Genomic DNA, 20,072 nt, shown 5'->3' on the forward strand with positions numbered 1-20,072 from the left:
AAATTAAACATTTGCCATCACATTATGTTTATTTCGTACATCAAAAAGGTACATAACTTACAGTGCCATGGTGTGCAAAGTGCTGGGTGCAGTGGTTACAAGTGATTACAAGTCTATTTCGATATCAATTACATAATATTACAACGGGTGCCAACATGTGTTACATTACACATAAATATTGGATTATTTCCTCCCTTTCAATGGTTGTCAGTTAAGACGAAAGAAAAAAGGCCCGATGGGATCCGATCGAATCCGAATGCGGTCTAAATTTCCCTGGTGTAAACGCAAACCGATCGGGTCTCATGTGGTCCCATCGGGTCTTCAAGTGGTCCACCTCTTTTGCTGGTTCCATCGGGGCTAATCCGGATGCATCCGGATCAAATTTGGTCGTCTAAACGCGATCGGGCCTAATGCGGTCTCATCTGGACTAATTTTTTTACCTACACGCATGCGTATTGGATATGGTACTACGGCAATACTTCCTTTCATTATAAACACGTGTATTTTCGCGGGAATTAATGTCGTTTTGATTGTCAGTTTTATAGTATTTTCTCTTGGCTTATTTTCATTATTCCAATATGGTGAAGGATAAGTTCACGGACACGGTTGTTTTCGATCTCATAAATATTTGGAGCGATCAATCCATTCAGCGGAAGCTAGACAGCAGCTACCATAAGAACGAGCTTGCCTAGTACCATTATAACCCGCATTGTGGCGCTAAATCGTTGTCGCCACCGCGACATCCTGCGGATTATTGGTGGAACCAAAAGAAATTAGTCCACATCAGTCCTCATTGCTGTTGGCGTCTAAACGGGTACATTAAAATGAGACCACATCCGGTCTGGAATGGGGTTCGATCGGATCGGATCGGAATGCGGTCTTATGCGGTCTTTTTGGTCAACTGCATGTCTCCTTAATTTTATTAACTCTCTTATTTGCACTGCAACCTGTCTTTCTCTTTCTGTGGCCTAGTGAATTTCTGTACACCTCAACAGAACCTTCTTTATCGAAGCCGTATTTGTGACTGATGTGCTTCAGACTATTTCCCAAGCCACTGTTGCTGCCCAATTATTTACAGCCAGACAATATTAGGACATTTCTCTCGATAGGCTACATACTTATGCGTAATAAGGCGTCATGTTGTACATGTAGGCCCTGTTTGCAAGAGGATAATGTACACAAACTGTAAGAGGAAACTCGCCTAAAATACAGACATAAAAGAATCTTTGGAAGGCGGGAAAGGATGAGAAGTGGAGTTCTTCCACCGCCACCGCCACCGCCATCATTTCTCCAGCTGACGTCATTGATGACGCGGTTATGTTAATTCGCCTCTGCTGTGCATGCAACCAACTTGTTCCTGCGTACACAGCAGACTGCTGTGTACACAGCAACTTCGTCATTTGTAACGCACCCAGCGGTCTTTGGTTGCGACAGCCAAGGACCGCTTCCATTAAAACGAGGCTAAGTAAACAGTATTTTCAATTACAAATTGATGAACCCAAGATTTCCTTGACTGCATCTACTTTGTTTACCGTCGTAAGAAGACAAGAAAGGGAATTTTAAGTATAAATGTCATTTAATAAATGTTATTTTACGGACCGTCCGAAGTTATTTGGGAAACCACTTACAGACGATTGAATAATATGGTGTACTTTACACTGTGGAAGTGTGAGAAAATCCTACCATTCACAACAGTTTTCGCAATTTCCTTCTCCGTTGCAAATTTACTCTTTATTATGTTTGAAAAATCTTAACTAATAGAAATGGCTGTTTTATTCCTAAGTAATGGGAAAAAATCCTATAAGTCACTTGGTATGTGTTAGTGCTGTTCAAAATACAGTAGAACCTCTCTATTAAGGACACCCTCGGAACTGACGCTAAGTGCTGTCTTTAATGAAGAGGTGTTCTGATAAAAGAGAGGTCAATTTGAATGGAAACAACCAATTTGGGACCAAAACTAGTGTCCCTAATTAAGAGGATGTCCTTAATAGAGAGGTGTCCGCTAAAGGAGGTTCCACTGTATGTGACATTTCAGGTTTCTTGGAAGTGCTGCCTGCGTTTATTCAATGGTATTCGGCAAAATATTGTCATTACACGACAGACCTGATCATGTTTTGTGGTTATCTCCGTTTAATCTAGATAGACATCGACATGTCAGCCTTGTTTTGTTTGTAAAACTGAAAGCGAAACATCGCGCGAAAGTACAATGCCTGTTCAGCGGAATTGTCGGTCGAAGTATGCTAAGCCTCTCTCGCATTCCTCTTGGCCATTTGCGATTTGGGACAATTGTACCAGTGGCACTAAGAAACCCTCGTATGGGCAAAAAGAAGCAATATACAACGCCAAAATTACACTGGAACGGGAACTGGAATGAAATCATCATTGGCGTTGCGCGAGTCTGGAAACGACAAATTAAAGTCTCACCTGTATTGTTTTTCAATGGGAAAACCAGAAAGATGCGACGTAATATAAAGCCCATGAAAATACATATGGGGAATAATCTTAAAAAGTCTGACAGACTAGTTCTCGGGCGTGGTTATACCAAAAAATATTTCATCGGTTGGATCGCGGATTTTATTTTTATTCCGACTGAGCTGAAGATAAAGTACATACGCATGCTAAGCTGTGAGTGTTGCTACGAGACTGGCCTCATGATACTGTCTGGTCATAATTTTCATAATTTTCGCGCCACTGATGCGAATTAAGGGATGTCAATTGTGATTTGGACCGTTGATTGAATGAGAATCACGGAAGATACCGAGCCCATTCTAAACAAACTTGCCAACATCTGGCAATAAGTGTCGTCTTGAACTTAAAACTTCCCAAATGTAAAACACAGTGCGTACTTCGTTCTCGCAGAGTCTTTCAAATAAATTTATTTATTTGAAATACTCTGGTTCTATTTGATTCGGTTCAGATCTATCCTTTCTATTCTTAACCGGTTATGAAACGGAACAATTCAACATATTATTTGATAGATCGAAACCAGATGTTTCTAGGACGCTGTACACGCACTATGATGCAGATTTGAGACATTTTGCAGCGTGTATATTCACAGGTGACACATTCGGGTATCGTAACGTACACGTACGTATACTTCCTGTTTTGTAACACACTTTGTTGCACTCCTCAAACATGTGGAACGATGCCACGGTTGCACACGCTTACTCTGCCTTTCCCAGTGTTGTTTTTTTTCAATTTAAATTGCACGTCAAGTCACATAAGTTGTAGTCTATTTTATTTTTCAGACACAAATTTTGTTTTTTATCGACTAAGAAAGCATCAGAGAAATGTAAGATATTTCATGAAGCATGTTGATGGCGACATCATCTTCCGTCAACGATTTGTCCACTTCACCAGGTCGAGGCTGGAATGTATTTGGTCATTTTCACGTTGGTGTTTCTTCAAAAAGCCTAATATCGCCATGTTTCGTAATGGTAAATGTGACTGTTTCATTCCTGACATTTAGATGATCCAAGATTTATGCGTTCAGCTACATTTAGCCTTCCAATGGCCATTCTCGATCGAAGCATACATAAGGCACACGTGCTTTACAGGACATTTAAGCGATCTTGGCGACTTGCATGTCCTTTATGGAAGGATTTTAGAGTCTCATTAATATCATTAGTTAGATAAGCACAGCTTCCACATGAGTCTTTGTCTTTTTTAAATCTTGATGCTACAGCCATCTATTCCAGGCATGGGGTAACCCTCAGCAAAATCTTCAACCTCTGATTTCAAATTGGAAATCTCTGCAGCGATTTCGCTGACATTTCTCAATACTGTAATGAATGGAATAGATCTCTCTTGGCCAATCTTCTTCGCCTTTTGAGCAATACCAATACCTAGCAAAAAATAAATCAAGACTCAATATAATCCGTAAGATTTAAAAAAGAAACACCTGATAACAAGTACGTAACTTGATATTTTTAGGCCTGACATTAGAAAAAGATATACTCTCTTATTGTCGTATTATTTGAAATCACGATCGGCAATGTTCGGCTATTTCCGTAACGCGACGCTGGTAAATCATATTTTAAACTTAGTTGAGGAGGGGAAATTTCCAGAATCGTCGATAAATGCATTTCAATACTTTCTACATGATCGTTCGTAGCTCTTCGTAAGGCTTACCCTGTTACCGGTGAAACCTGCCCATAATTTTTTTTCATAAAGGGTGTTTTTATCTTGTAACAATTGCAGCAAAAAATAATTTTACAAGATATCATATCCTACCTCGGTTAAGAAGTATCACACAGTTTTCGATATCTTTCTCCTTCAAACCCCGTGACGTAATAGCCGAGGTTCCAAGTCGTACACCAGAGGGCCTCAGTGGGGAGATGTCGCCAGGGCACGTGTTCATGTTGACATCGATCCCGACATGCTCTAATATCGTCTGCGCCATCTTGCCAGTAATTCCTTTGTTTTTGAGATTGGCCAGAAGCATGTTCATATCGGTTATACCACCTAGTAAGTAACAACAATATAAACACGTATAATGTCGGGGATAAGTATTCATTATCATCATGCTATTGTTTTTTACAGTTTGGTCAACACATCTAACGTCAGTAATTTTAATAAGCCTATAGTTATCCTTTAACTGTTTTCTTTTATTAGTTCTTGCGTGGCAAACTTTGCCTTCTTGCGTCTTGAATCATTCAAGGTCACCTGCAACACTCTTTACCTTAGGGAAAAAATGATAGGGCATAAGATAACAAGCACAGTGGTGAAAACCGCATAAAAAGCAAACTACCCATCCTCAGGTTATGGCAGGTAGAAAATTCAAACATTCCAGGTGATGCAGGAAGGACAAACTGATGATGTAGATTGTGCTGTACTGAAATAAAGTTTTTTAGAGTTTCATGCCTATATTTTAAAATTGCACATTTACCTGTTCCCTAAAAGCTCATACCTGTGACAAGGTAATTAAAATATAAGCATGAAACTATCAAAACTTTATTTCAGTACAGCACAATGTACATCATTAATTTGTTTTTCCTGCACCACCTGGAATGTTTGAATTACAAACTGCTATAACTTTAAGATGAGTAGTTTGATTTTTATGCGGTTTTCACACTTGTGTTTCTTATGTTATGCCCTATAGTTTTATACCCCAAGTTAGAATTTTAATAAAAGCATTTCAGGTCACCTTTAAGATCACGTTGTAAGGAAGTGCATTATGCTACAAGTATGAAAGTAAATTGTTAGTTATATGCAATGAAAACATGATAATCAATGAGTTATCACCTTAACAGCCAAATAGACGCTCTAGACCTAATAGCAAAACCAGGGATGCACTTTTCATCAACACAGAACTTTAGACGTAAAATGTCGATCTTAAACTACAAGCTGAATTAACAAGGGAGAAAATTATCCGTTTTCAGCCTATTGACTGCTTAGTCAGTATTAGTCAATAATCGTAGGGAGACTTTACCTGTTACGATGTGATATCCAAGCGTCTGAAGACAGGTTGCCAGTATCTTACAGTTTGCCACAGCCTGTCTTTGGTAGGCCCTATAGTCATCTGAGACAACCTCTTTGAGAGCTACCGCTAAACCTGCAACCGAAGACAATGATTCAAAGTGAAATCAGATTTACCCCTTCCCAGCGTTTATTTCAATAAATCCCATCCCTGCCTTCAAATAACAATTGGCCGGCATGATTGGGGATAATTTTGAAGTGTCGAAAAAAGAGATTAAAAGCGCATTATAAAATAATTCGTTCCCCAGACTTTAGATCCTGCGACAGTTCATAATTTTACACTAGTTCGACGGTAAATCAGCCAAATTATGCCATTTTAAAGGGTACCTAACTCACCTGACTATGCGTATGTATTTATTGCACTTCGGACGTTTTGGGACTCCTTTGATTCTGTTATTATTTTGAATTGTCGAACTGACCTTATTTCTAATTTGATTGTTCATATGAGTCCATTACGGTAAAATTTCTTAATGTGATTTCTGAATCTGTCAAATAACCTACATGACCCTTGTATTAGATTGGAACTGAATGAAATTAGATATAAGAACGAAAACAAAGAACAGACCAGATTGATCTTATAAATGTTGGAGGAAGATTTTTAAAGGCCTTACTCCGCACCTATATGTAATGAGAAGTGACTTACTTGCAATGGCATGGTTGTGAGGGGCACCATGCGTCCCAGGAAAGACAGCTTCGTTAATCCTTTTCTCGAGGTTGAATATCTTGACTTCACCAGAGGTCTGTTCAGTTGCTAATGCTGGGAACAAAATGACTACGTATAGAGCGTTTTAAGGGTTGACAACAGGTACATACACTATAGCTAGAACTTGAAGTCCTGACTGGAAGCAATTAAAACTTTTTCAAAACGAAGTGCATCTCGATTTCAAAGATGGGAGTCAATTCTTTCTTTCTAAAGAACTGGCTCCAATCTTTAGAAAAAGCATTCACTTCATTCATTTTGAAGGAGTTCTTTTGCCCTAGGATTTCAAGTTGTAGGAAAAATGGTGGTGCCTATGGTCAACACTTAAAGTTGGGGAATTGTAGCCCTTTTTACATCTATAACTTCGGTGACGCCAGAGGTTTCCCAGCAGATTCACTAATTCCAAAAAGCTTGCCTGTAATTGAGGGCACTTTATCTAAGCAGTGCCGCTTGAGGTCAGGGGCTACAATTACCCCCATTTTACCTTCCACGTGGTTTTGGTCAGCATGACAGTGGCTGAATAGGTTGGAGCCGATACCAGCGGCCACTAGTCCTAACAGGAGGACATTTTTGTCGAGGGGTCCGGTCATATGAGGCCCAGTATTATCTGTGACCAATCTTTACGAGTCCGTGAAATATACCTTTGCGATACAGTACCATGGCTGTCCTTGGGCCCCTCAGAGATTTGTAGGTGGTTGTTGTGACAACATCGCAGTATTTAAATGGGTCAGGTCCAATTCCTGCGGCCACCAGTCCAGATATGTGGGCAATGTCACCGAGGAGATAGGCCCCAACATCATCAGCAATATCACGGAATCGCTTGTAGTCAAGATGGCGAGGGTAACACGATATGCCTAGAATTGCGAGTAGGAATTTTTTTTACAGTAACCGTAGGATTACGCATTCCCGTACTAACTCTATGGAATACACGCGTGTTTGAAATCGTTTTTTTTGAAAGACATCGGTGATATTTTATCGTACGCACCACACGGTATGTTAGGAAGATTTTAGGTGACTTTATTACCTGATGATCGCAGTCGGCATAGCGGAACTTTTATTAGTGTATGATGACCCTGTCATCTATCATAACAACCATACAATCACAGTGTATTTTTGTCCTTCGTGCTCCAAGACCCCCTACACGCACTATCAATGCAGAGTTCAGATGATAGAAGGCGACACTGTCTAATTTACTCCCGTCAACTATTTTTGCACTCGTGTCCTATGTCAATCAGGGGTTAATGTTCGGTTATCCGGCCCTGCACCGTATGCTTAACCCCTGATTTCCTCAGGATGTATGTGTTATTCTGATCCCCTCTGTTTGACATTGAAAACCTACATGTATGCAGACAAGGTTGGTATCATGTAAGGTAGGTGATAAAGCTTGGAACCAGTGAAACCTTGAAACCAGTGATAAACCTTGGAATCAGTCCTAAAAATGCATAAAAACATGTAATAATGCCATTTGAACCTAAGGTGGTTACGAATCAATATTTGGAGCTTATTTTTACATGATCAGATCGGAATTTGACGGTAGTTTAGAAATCAGTCGCATATCCGATTCAATAATCTATATTTTAGAACAACCCAGTCATACCTCGCCTCCAGTATACATTACTGATCTCCCAAATATAGGCATGCACGTCACGACACGCCCACCACACACCCATAATATGGACCACAGCGCTCTGCTTACTACGCCACCACACGGGGCCTATTTGAACTACGGAGCGGTGTGATCATACAGGGTGATACAGAGAAGATTGACTACATCATGCAGTACCGGCTGGCACTTATCCGTAGAAACGTAGATGAAGGTTTATTACCGAAGGATTTAGCCGGGTTTGGAGATGAAAAATGTGAATAAATTCCTTCCCTGTGAGCGATTTCGTACATATTCATGTACACATCGAGAGATGTAGAGATATTTTCGTGATGTAACCAGTTCTAAGTGGACACATTTTTTAGTGATTCCCGTGTGCATGCTTGTCATATCTACTGAGCTTTATCAGAGCATCATATATACAAACATTAACCCAAGTAGCCAACTTTATTTATGAAGCCTCTACATAGCTTTCCATCAAAACTAAAACTTCAACTTAATAGATGTTGTCACTACTTTTCCACATCGTGCCTGCTTCCATTCCACTGTTTCATCTTTTGTAATCACTCACACAACGTAGTGAGTGTAATGGTTACGTATGTATACACTGTATGTAAAGTGTAAACAATATTCATATATCCATCATGTCCATCGAATCTGAAAAAAATTGTGCAGACCCATGACAATTCTGGTCCCGGTACAGTTTTGTCGCATTCCATATGGGCCGCGCGTTGGCCGATCCTGATTCATGACGCGCCGCACCAAAATTACGATGTCGGACGTGAATCCCAATGTTTCCTTTCTCGTGACGCAATTATTTCCTGACGTCATGAGCCATTGACCATTCACACAAGCAGATTTATTCACACCGGCGCCACTGAAGTGCGGGTGTGGGACATCATGTATTTAAAAATCGTCTGCTAGGACATACAGTTGTGTGTTTCACTAGAGCTTGCTCTTTACATATACATATTAACTCACACAGAGTAGTGAGTGTAATGGTTATGTATACACTGTATGTAAAGTGTAAACAAAATGTATATATCCATCATGTCCATCGAATCTGAAAAAATTTGTGCAGACCCATGACAATTCTGGTTCCGGTACAGTTTTGTCACATTCCATATGGACCGCGCGTTGGCCGATCCTGCATTCATGACGCAGCGCACCCACAGTTACGACGTCGGACGTGAATCCCATTGTTTCCTTCCTCGTGACGCAATTATTAGGGGGGGGGGGTAGGCTTCACGTAACTCTGCCAAACTCTAAAATATTCTGCAGCGAAAATATTCTGCAGCGGAAATCTCTTGTTTTTTTACCACACCCAGACAAATGGCTATTAAGCAGATGTTGCCTACTTCATTCGTAGCAACAGGTAGAGACAAAATGGCTGTCATGATGATTTGATTTCAAAATCATTTCAAAACAGTGCCTTGGTATTTTTCCATCCTTGGACGTTTACTCCTGTTTTGATAAACACATCCTTCAAGATCGTTCTGAAATCTTTATTAGAGGAAAGACTGTATTATTTCCTGCGGAGAAAGGAAATATGTCGAACCATAAAAGATGAATACGTGTTGTGATTAAACTCTTTGAAATACACGACTTGCAATATGTAAAGAGCAATCTCTCGTGAACTCACACAACTGTTTGACATGGGGGAGCCCCCCAAACCCCCGTCCTTCTGACATATTTAGCCAGTACATTGGGGGATGAGTCCCCCAAACCCCCTCCCCCGTTCTCTGAAAGTGACAGGTTTTAGTCAGTATATTGGGGGGAAGGCCCCCCCAACCCCCCCCCATTGGCCTCTAAAAATAGAATTCCTTGGAGACGCTGAACAATAAGGCCCCATAAAGAAGTAGTCCCCGCCCCGGGAGCTGTCTCATATCTGCGGACAGTGACAGAAGCAGCTCTTTGTGGTGAAATAATAATTGAATTTTCCACCTGCTAGCCTAGATATTTGTGTATGTTTCTTCACCAGTTAGTTAATAACGAATTTTTGTAGCTGATATATTCTTAATTGTTTTAACGCGTTTTTTTTTTATTCGTTTGGCGCCAAAATCAAGAATGGCAAATTTACGATCTTGACACTAGAGGCGCTGATGTCGTTCCGGAACGGTAGATGCTAAATCGGATAGCCAGGCGGTACGGGAACTCCTGCACTCTGACCACGTGACCTACATCATTACTTCACAGTTCCGGCACTGGGTCGAGTTTGGCAGTTATCACTAGAAATCACGTGACTGGATCTGGATTTAGTAGTGTTAAAACTGACTTTTTTGAAGTAAAGTACGTAAATCGAGAAGAAGAGGACATTTACTTCGTCTGCAATGAAATGTCACAACTGTCTCCGCCGACGTTGTTGTCCTGTATGTTCTAGCAGACGATTTTTAGATACATGATGTCCCACACCCGCACTTCCAAACTCGCACAGTGCCGAAATTAAAATTCAATTTCAGACACTGGAATTGGTAAAATTCCGCCATCTTGGATATCGGCATCCTGAGATTCAGGACGTTTTCAACACTGCGTCACCACCACTTCAAACTCCAAAGTCTTATCTAGGCCTAGTAAGTGCCACCTTCTTTCATAAAATGGCTTGTTTTATAAATAAATAACAAAATATGATCTTTATAAATAAAACCCGAGATGTTCTGGTGTGTTTTTACGTGAATTTATTGCAAACTATCAATGCAGCGTAGTGCAGCCATCGTGTTCTCGGGCGTAGTGGTGATGCGATAGCCTCTTTGCAATTGTAAAGATTCTTTACATTTCCACATCCGCGGTACTGCTTTTCAAGATGGTGGCAATTCACCAGTTCTAGAGGCGTTGTAAGGAACGAAATCAGCGCATCTAGTGTCAAGATTGCCGCACTTCAGGACAGTGGCGCCGGTGTGAATAAATCTACTTGCGTGAATGGTCAATGGCTCATGACGTCATGATATAATTGCGTCACGAGGAAGGAAACAATGGGAATCATGGTAACTGTGGTTGCGGTGCGTCGTGAAAGCAGGATCGGCAAGCGCGGCCCGTATGGAATGCGACAAACTGTACCGAAACCAGAATTGTCTGCACAAATTTTTTCAGATTCGATGGACATGATGGATATATGAATTTTGTTTACACTTTATACACACGTAACCATTACACTCACTACGTTGTGTGAGTTAATATGTAAAAAGCAATCTCTAGTGAACTCACACAACTGTCCTTCTGACATATATAGCCAGTACAATGTCATGACACCCAGGAGCTTTTTCTCATTTCTGAAACAGTTGCATGGTTGGAATGAATTTCCAAATCAGTCCGTCAAATCTCTATCCAAATGGAACTTTAAGACCACTCTATATTTGTGCAGTAGTGTTAAAACTGACTTTTTGAAGTAAAATACGTAAATCGAGAAGAAGAGGACGTTTACTTCGTCTGCAATGAAATGTCACAACTGTCTCCGCCGACGTTGTTGTCCTGTATGTTCTAGCAGACGATTTTTAGATACACTTCAAGACAGTGGCGCCGGTGTGAATAAATCTACTTGCGTGATTGGTCAATGGCTCATGACGTCATGAAATAATTGCGTCAACAACGGGAATCATGGTAACTGTGGTTGCGGTGCGTCGTGAATGCAGGATCGGCAAGCGCGGCCCGTATGGAATGCAACAAACTGTACCGGAACCGGAACTGTCATGGGTCTGCACAAATTTTTTCAGATTCGATGGACATGATGGATATATGAATTTTGTTTACACTTTATACACACACGTAACCATTACACTCACTTCGTTGTGTGAGTGATTAAAGTTTATGGTTTCTGAATATGAACGCGGTGATGATTTATTCATTTATGGTTTCTGAATATGAACGCGGTGATGATTTATTCAAATTGCTACGTGAAGATAATTTAATGTCGGCATATATAGGCTATATAATGTATACCATGCTTAGTATGTGTGATGTCAAATGTGTCAATAGAATGAAAAGATGAGATGATCATAATCTCGAATGTTTATCACACGACTATAACAAAACTTAGAGGAGTGTTATCTGAGGATTTGAATTTGCATTCCTATAAAACAGCATGTCAAAAGGTCAGACTCTGCATAATAAGTCACATCGAGGTACATGTATGTCTATTGAGGCGATGTATGATCATACAAGTTTAAACCGAAGTAAATGAAAGGGTGTTTTCGCAACTTGACTCAAAACAGGTTTACGCACGTAGGCGTTTGCTCTGTGTTGTTGTTTTTTGCAGACGCGAAGTGTGTGTACACCTCCGGTCAAAAGTAAATGAATACATTTGTACTTGAAATTTCCATATGATATCTCCTAAAATATACACTAACCACAAAAAGTTTGGGAACACTTACGCCACATGTACAGTACATTTTTTATTCCGTATAAAAGTATGGTTTGGTTGAGTGTCACCGTTTGGTATAGGCTTTTACAAACACCACATCAAAATGTCCATTTCAAGAAAAGTCTTGTCAATTAGCACGTATGATTATTACCCCTAACAAACACAAATTCCACACCTCTTGAATGACCGTTGCATAATTACTCGTATTATATACCCATTTTTGTGTACTACATTGGCCTACCCGACACAATGAGACATGTTTACAGTGGATTTGAGTATTCTAATATAGCCATCCAAACTGCAGCGCCTATTCACTATAAGAGCTCTATGTCAAAGTAGACAATTTAAATTTGATTAGAAAAAATATCTTGATTCGCGAAAATATTCTGTGGCGAACATTTTCGGTTCTACAGTACTCTATAGACTGACCGTTCTGATGATACCGTTTTTGAATATGCACGCCACGATATTATGCGCATTGTCGTTATATGCCATTCAAAATTGTTTGAGTGAATCAAAGATGGACTTTGGGTTGGCGATACCAGTTTGTCTAATGGTTGTACCATTCGCCTTTGCATCAATATCTGTAAGGGTTCAAGATAGGCCGATACGGGTTTTATTTTAATGCGTTTTATTTTATTGGAGATCGTCAATAGACCTAACAAAACCACACCATAGGCCTAACCACTAATTAGAAGTTAGGTCACAAGTGATCAGTTGATTCGCAATGCCAACCACTGTTCATCAACTTACCACGACCTCGCTACAGGCAGCGAAAAGTTTTCGCCAATCAGTGTGAAGGGACCTTGGCCTGATCAATGAATATCATACTGGGGCTGAAAGGGTGGATGTCGTCCTGGGTGCCGACAAATGGTATCCAGGTTCGAGATCGACTGGACAATAAGCACCCTGGGTGCCATTACACTAGACAAATAGCACCCAGCTTCTTTTTGCCTGGCTTACTGATCTTAGGGACGAGGACGTTTCTTGCAATCTCGTTTTATCTCGCGCCGTGGTACTTGTGGCATTAGCAGTGCGCGAAATAAAAAGAACAGATAAACCGAAAAATACGCGTTTAGGCCTATATGTCTTTGAAAGCACATTTCGGATGATTTATTCAGAAAAAGTATATAGGAGGGATATATCCGAAATGTGCTTTCAAAGACCTATAGGCCTAAACGCGTTTTTTATAGTTGACGTCAATGATTGAAAGAACGGGAAAAAAAGGAAACTGAATTCTTTGATGAATTATTGACAGACGTAAAGCATATCTATTGAATACCTCTTCGTATAACGCACGTCCCTTTCGTTTTGTCTTGTTAAAATAGGTATTTACTATGAACTCAATGCATGCCAACTGGTTGCTAACTGGGAATGTCCCCGTTTACTGAAGGGGGGGGGGGGGGCTGGTTATGCTTTTAGTGTGTGTAGGCCACAAACGAAAACACCCTACGCTTGCAATAGCCTATACATATATGTAAACAGTTTGTCTTTACTTTGACGACTACCATTAACTTGGATTAGTTAACTTCCTACGTTAAACACTGCAGCAGCAATCTGTTTGAGTCTTAAAGGGACAATATAGGCAGCAGCTAGGCAGGCAAGATAAAGTTACACAAAGTCGCCAATAGGGGTCTCTCACATCTCACAGTACGTCGAAATGGGGGGGGGGGGGGGTTGGGGGCCTTCCCCCAATGTACTGGCTTAAACCTGTCACTTTCAGCGAACGGGGAGAGGGTTTGGGGGACTCATCCCCCAATGTACTTGCTAAATATGTCAGAAGGACGGGGCCATGGCGATTTAGCCGATCCTGCGGATTCTGCGGATTCTGCGGAATCTGGTCTGCAGCGGATTTTCTATGTTATGGGTATCCGGTCGTTATCGCCCCCAAACTTAGCCTAATACCATTAGGACCCACGTGCCGTGATGTAATGTAATCAAGCTAAAATAAAGAGAGTGTCTGAGAGTCACTCTACTCTACCCAAAAATTAGTCGTTTCGCCTCCTGGGACTTGGGGTGGTTTTAAGGATCGTTGCCAGGATCTCGGGCTTGTCACCTGTCATCGCATGATCTTGCTGGCTGTTTGGTCATCAAGAGTGGGATGATTGACTCGGGTGGACGTTTTAGAAAAATCTTTTATTTATTATCATGAGAGTGGGAAATTCTCTGTTTTAACTGATTTGTCATCTGGGAGACCTGGACATCATCAGTCATCATGTGACTTGAATATCTTAACTTATGATGGATCATCAAGGCAATCGTATGTTGCTCGTGCACAATTTTGCGATGTTGTAAAATAAAGAGAGACGTGTCAACCAGGCCAATGTAGAAGTTTAAAATGTCCCCTGGAAAAAGTGTCCGTCCCTATTGTATTCTGCACGATATTAACAAATTAACGAATGAGCGAAAATGACGTGTGTTTTTCAGGTGCGTAACGACTTACACGATTACGGGCCAACTCGGCATATGACCAACTCGGCCTGGGTTATAGATCACGGTCAATGTGGAAATCGTCCGATAATAGAATGCAGACATTTTTTTCATGCATGTTGGGGTTTTTCCGAAATGCTTGATAATCTTAGCGGTTTAGACAATTTAACAGTTATGGAATATTACAAATATTTATTATAAGGATAATTTATCATAATATCGATATTCTCGTGCTGTTTTTATGCTGATTCCGCCCAGATTCCGCAGGTTCCGCAGAATCCGCAGGATCCGCTAAATCGCCATGGCCGAAGGACGGGGGTTTGGGGGAGCTCCCCCATGTCAAACAGTTGTGTGAGTTCACTAGAGCTTGCTCTTAACATCTTATACATATTTTATTACGCATTTATTTTGCTGTTATATGATTTCTCTGTGGACTCTAACGCTTTTTTATTATTATTTGTAGTCACATCACCTCCGCACGCTGATGGCCAGGGTACATTTTCTAAGACAGATCCCTGCCTGTTTTACTTTCCTCTGCTTCTTCTCTCTATCCCGCACCAGTTTATTGTATTGTCTAAACATATATGAATGTAGTATTCATCTGGCTAAATAAACTGCTTTGAATTTGAATTTGAATTTACAAATGATTCTTCTAATAAAAACGTTTTATTTTAGTATATGGAATACAAAACAATCACAAAAACTTTTGTTTTCATCGAAGAGCAATAATTAGATATATGCAAATGGCGGCCAGTCATGAATATAAGTTTATTTTTTAACGACAACAACACATTTCCAATGCCTTCAATGATGACGTCATCCTCCACAAAAAGGTTGATTCTGGAACTACTGGCAAATTGCTATCAATAAAGTCAGCTGGGACGAGATTGGTTGTTGGGAGGGTATAAATCGTGGAAGGAACGCGCCCGATTTCACGCGGAACTTGCACAGTGATTCCACTTTTAGTACTGACTATTCCAAGGTTTATCACTGGTTACATGGTTTCACTGATTCCAAGCTTTATCAACTACCATCATGTAATGGATAACGGCTTATTATAAGCTGCGAGATGCGGAATGCGAAATCGCAAGATGCCAACCTCGGTGAGAGTACCATGCGCCACAGGATGTACTGCAAATATGGAACCTGAAAAGGCGAACATTCATGGGTGCCATTACACTAGACAAACAGCACCCAGCTTCTTTTTGCCTGGCTTACGGATCTTAAGGGACGAGGACGTTTCTTGCAATCTCGTTTAATCTCGCACCGTGGTACTGGTACATATCGACTGATTGTCAAGAAAAATACGCAGCAAATCCGTTCATTTTGTCATCACACAATTTTTCATTCTCTGAATATATCCCTATAAATGTGCTTTCAAAGACCTATAGGCCTAAAGGCGTTTTTTTCTGTTTATCTGTTCTTTTTATTTCGCGCACTGCTAATGCCGCAAGTACCACGGCGCGAGATAAAACGAGATTGCAAGAAATGTCCTCGTCCCTAAGATTCGTAAGCCAGGCAAAAAGAAGCTGGGTGCTGTTTGTCTAGTGTAATAGCACCCAGGGTGCTTATTGTCCAGTCGATCTCGCACCTGGGTACCATTTGTCGGCACCCAGGACGACATCCACCCTTTCAGCAATACTGACAGTGTATCTTGATAAGTTGCAAAAACCTTTGTGGTCCAGATGAACATGCTGTTGCATGTAACCTTCGTATTGTCTTCGGCCCTACTATCATTGAAGTGAGAGGTGGACAGCAGCGTTAGTAATGGTGATAGTCATGGTCCAGGGAAGTAGAAAATCTTGTAGCAGAAAAGAATGATTACTCATCTCGCGATTTCGCGATTTCTCATCTCGCGGTTTATAATAATCCGTGGATAATCTGTCTTTCGTGTCTTACCTGCTATAATAAGTCGTGGTTCAAAACCACTCGCCCATTCGTGGAGCTTGTCATAGTCAATCAAACCCGTGTTGGGGTCAGTTCGATATGACATGGACTCGTAGAACTCGGACGATGCCGTCAATCTCCGCTTGCCACTGCTGTATCCGTGGGTCAGGTGTCCTCCGTCAGAGAGGTATAATCCCATGATCCGGCCTCCTGGCTTCAGCAGGCCTTTGTAAACGGAGAGGTTCGCCATGGAGCCTGAGAGAGTTTGGACATTCACGCCCCAGATGCTTGGGTCGAGGCGGTATGCAGCTAAAGCGCGGTCTTTGCAGAGCTGTTCTACTTTGTCGATGTTGACGCAGGAACCATAGTACCTATCAGAAATTATCGCAAAAGGCACAATACTTTATTCGATTTTTTATGGACATCAAAACGATTATACATTTAGTATGAATTTGACAAAACGAAAATTGACGGTCTTCAGGTCATATGCCCTGTACCTGAGGGTTTTTTTTGAGAGTATTTTCATGACATGACTATTTAAGGGTTGATATCGTTTCACTGTATTATAGCATGTTTCAGGAACAGACATCCTTTTCAGGGCCATTGGTTTGGGGAGGGGGCAGCGGGCGAATGCCCTCTCCCCAGATGACACAAAAATTTAATGTGTTTTTGACCATGGTTTTTGGCGAAAACTTTTAAAAAGTGGCATTTTACCCCCTGCAATACTGTGCAATATACAATGCATCCAACTATCAGGATCTTCATCTGTGAAATTCTCAAATTGTCAACATTATCCATCTTAAAGTTCCTCTTCCAGTACGGTTTTGCCCTTTGCCGATTTAGGCCCATCGACCCCCCCATGAAAGATGTTTCCTGGCGGTCGATGTAATCAAGATTTGACCTGATAACCCTCTATTAAGACAGTAGAACAATAATTGGAATGGAGGCTTTGTTTATAGCTAACAGTGTGTTGCGCTAGGCCTGAATTCTTTTCACTGCAAACGTAATACGATGTTTGCCTCTCCTTTCGTCACTTCTTCTGAATAACCCAGGTACAAGTACAAAAACATACTTCGCGGTGGGATACTCCTTACCTGTTGCCTACCATGCCCTCTGACGTCTTATTGTGAACACACGCTCCCAGCGCCTGCAGAACCGCTTTACTGGCATAGTTCTCCGAGGCGATGAGGTTCAATGATCGAATTTGCCTTTGTTTCTCTTCAAGGAGAATGCGGTGCATTTCTGGGTCGACTTTTGCGAGGTCTTCACACCCAGAACCAGTTGCGACCTAAACACAGCAAATGGTAAATATCACCTTAGAGTAACAGGCCTCTAAGATACCACCCCGCGGAATCATTAGCAACAACCTTAGTGAGAGTCACGCACCTCTCCAATTGGGTTACTGGAAAAAAGCATAATCCTATTCAGCTTAATCAAAACTTATTAAAATGAAAAAGATTTATTTAATAGAATACAATTCACATAACAGTATCTAACTGTTTCACCCGTTGTAAGGATTTTTACTATGTCTCTGTTGAGCGCACATAATAAAATCCTTACAACGCGGATAATTTTGTCATATTTTTAAATGATTAGACAGTGGCGCCACTACCGGGAAAACTAGGCAGGTCGATTCTCAAAAGTCATAGCCTCAGCGAAGGATTGGTTTGCCGTGACCCGCTGGGATGGGAGATTGTCGGAGAGGTTGTTGCCAATTCTATAGGGTGGGTGTGATGATATGAATAAGCCTGAAGATGGAGTCAGAGGTCATGCCACTTACCACAGCAAAAAAACCTACTCCAAAAAGTTGGCTGCAATCTTTCAATAAGCTCGATGTGCTACCATGTAATCAGAGACTTTGAAAGACTCTGATATAACCAACCCTCTCCAGAAGCCTACAGACCATAGCCTTCAGCTCAGATAAAACTGAGATAAATCGCTTGCCCTCATCATGCCCGTGCACCAGTCCTTACACCAAAGCTCCTAAGGTTCGGGGGATTTGTTGGAAATGGTGACCGACCTTGCTGAAATGTGCCCGTGACGACACTTGAACAAATCTTGACCCAACATGACGAAGTCCCATCATATTTCCAGTTGAATAAATACACAAGACCCCTTCGCGCGATTACAGAATATCCGAGAATGGAACTTTGGTTTAGATTGAGATATTAAAACCCAAACAAAGAGAAGGCCTAAATAGATGTATACACTGTTTACAGGCGAAAAAGTATCGCACTAGGTCAGCAGTAGGCGGTTGAGCGTAGTAGCTGTTTGGACGCCCCGCGCCTCCCAGGCCTATTCCCGCGAGCAAGAGACACAACTTCATACAGTCGTCAATGAAAAGTCCTCAGTCGCGTCCCCGGCGGGGTAGGTCGAAAGACGAGGGGTGTGACGAATTGAAGGAATTACTAACAAGAACGACTGGGGTAGTTCCAAAACTTTGTTTCTGCAAATAAAAATACATTGCAAATTTAAAGTATGCCCCTTTTTTATCATATTACACAAACAATCCCCATACTAGGAGTTAACTCATGGTCCGACAGGTGCTGCCACCTTCACGAAAATGGGCAAACTGAGAAGCCAGAGAAGTCTCACAAACAGCATGACCTTCAATCATGAAAGTCCATATGTAGTTCCCAACAAAGATCTGATTCAGTACAACAGTTCACCAGCTACCAGCATGGCGCTAAAACAACGGGAAGCTACGAATATTACTAGTACTCGAATGATTATTACAAATATTGAGACTTCGCCCTGGAACCACACAAATACATGTAGGCCTAATGCATCAGCAGCGTACATCAATCCTGACGGTTTTCTCAACAAAGCATTGCCTTCAAAAGACGCTTGGGGTTTTTTATCAAGTGTTAACAACTCTCTGACAACCTTCCTGATCTAGGCAAGATGGATATTTATACATTTTACATTTACCTGGAGTTATTGTCACCCAGTTTCTCGTACAAAGAGACATAATTAAAGAAAACAGGTCCACGAGGACCGCTTCTGAATAAAAACAATGGCGGATGACGACGTCGTCGCGATGCGCAAAAGATGCTGGCGCGAAACGAAAGCGCGGGAAATTTAAACGACAAAGTTAAAGAGCGCCTCAAATAGCGAAATAAAATGAATTAATAATATTAACGCGAAAGATACTGCGTTTCAGAACAATCGGAGAACCTAAAAACTACCATTCTTGGCCCCGTTTATTATGTATTCGTATATCTCCAGATAAAAAGAGTTCACGAACCGAAATAGGCCCGCATAACATATTCTAAGTAAGACTGTCCTGATAAGTGTCGCAACAAGTCAGCAATTGTCTTTGCGCAATGGTAATTCGCGTGACACGATTTGTCTGTCGCAAGTCACAGGCCACAATATATTGTGAAAGTCCAATTGAACACCGCCTTTCAAAGATAGCAGTTGGGTGCAGCGAGGACCCCGACTGTCAAACCTACATTCATTTTGTGCCTGGAGCAAGTCCTCAGAAAATTTCTGCCGGAAGCTAGAATTCACGCGTACGAACTCAATGGTCAACATATATATTTCCTCGCCATTGCCGATGATATCAATCTGATTTAAACGGATCCTGCTGCTCATCAATGACTGATCGACCACTTTTG

General features: G+C 41.3%; 2 protein-coding genes across 4 annotated transcripts in view; one reads left to right on the top strand and one right to left on the bottom strand.

The window, feature by feature from the left end:
* Positions 1–18,644, bottom strand: LOC135487586 (serine hydroxymethyltransferase, cytosolic-like). 2 transcript variants are annotated; one of them, XM_064771481.1, is made up of 8 exons: positions 18,473–18,644; positions 17,547–17,740; positions 16,465–16,823; positions 6,820–7,032; positions 6,122–6,235; positions 5,432–5,554; positions 4,234–4,464; positions 1–3,845 (listed from the first exon to the last, which is right to left on the bottom strand). In XM_064771481.1, exons 1-8 carry the CDS (start codon positions 18,536–18,538, stop codon positions 3,667–3,669), a joined length of 1,479 nt encoding a protein of 492 aa, XP_064627551.1. In that variant the 5' UTR covers positions 18,539–18,644; the 3' UTR covers positions 1–3,666. The 2 variants fall into 2 exon arrangements, with proteins under 2 accessions (XP_064627551.1, XP_064627552.1); XM_064771482.1 differs by lacking the exon at positions 18,473–18,644 and adding an exon at positions 18,233–18,426.
* Positions 7,424–20,072, top strand: part of LOC135487584 (uncharacterized) — a 23,055-nt gene continuing 10,406 nt past the window's right edge. The window contains exon 1 of one of the 2 annotated variants that reach the window (XM_064771477.1): positions 7,424–7,532. In XM_064771477.1, the coding sequence (XP_064627547.1) occupies positions 7,476–7,532 (57 nt within the window). In that variant the 5' untranslated portion in view covers positions 7,424–7,475. Of the gene's footprint in view, positions 7,549–20,072 lie in introns of both variants that reach the window. The other variant, XM_064771480.1, reaches the window with a different exon arrangement.

This window comes from Lineus longissimus, chromosome 5 (assembly GCF_910592395.1).
Source record: "Lineus longissimus chromosome 5, tnLinLong1.2, whole genome shotgun sequence".
In the NCBI taxonomy this organism is placed as follows: domain Eukaryota; kingdom Metazoa; phylum Nemertea; class Pilidiophora; order Heteronemertea; family Lineidae; genus Lineus; species Lineus longissimus.

Excerpts from the sequence above, each read along its gene's own strand:
- LOC135487586 (XM_064771481.1), bottom strand. The coding sequence starts at position 18,538 with ATGATGGGACTTCGTCATGTTGGGTCAAGATTTGTTCAAGTGTCGTCA. Across the intron at positions 17,741-18,472 it reads CACGGGCACATTTCAGCAAG|GTCGCAACTGGTTCTGGGTG; the intron begins GTCGGTCACCAT and ends TGCTGTGTTTAG. Across the intron at positions 7,033-16,464 it reads ACCACGACTTATTATAGCAG|GCATATCGTGTTACCCTCGC; the intron begins GTAAGACACGAA and ends TCGCAATTCTAG.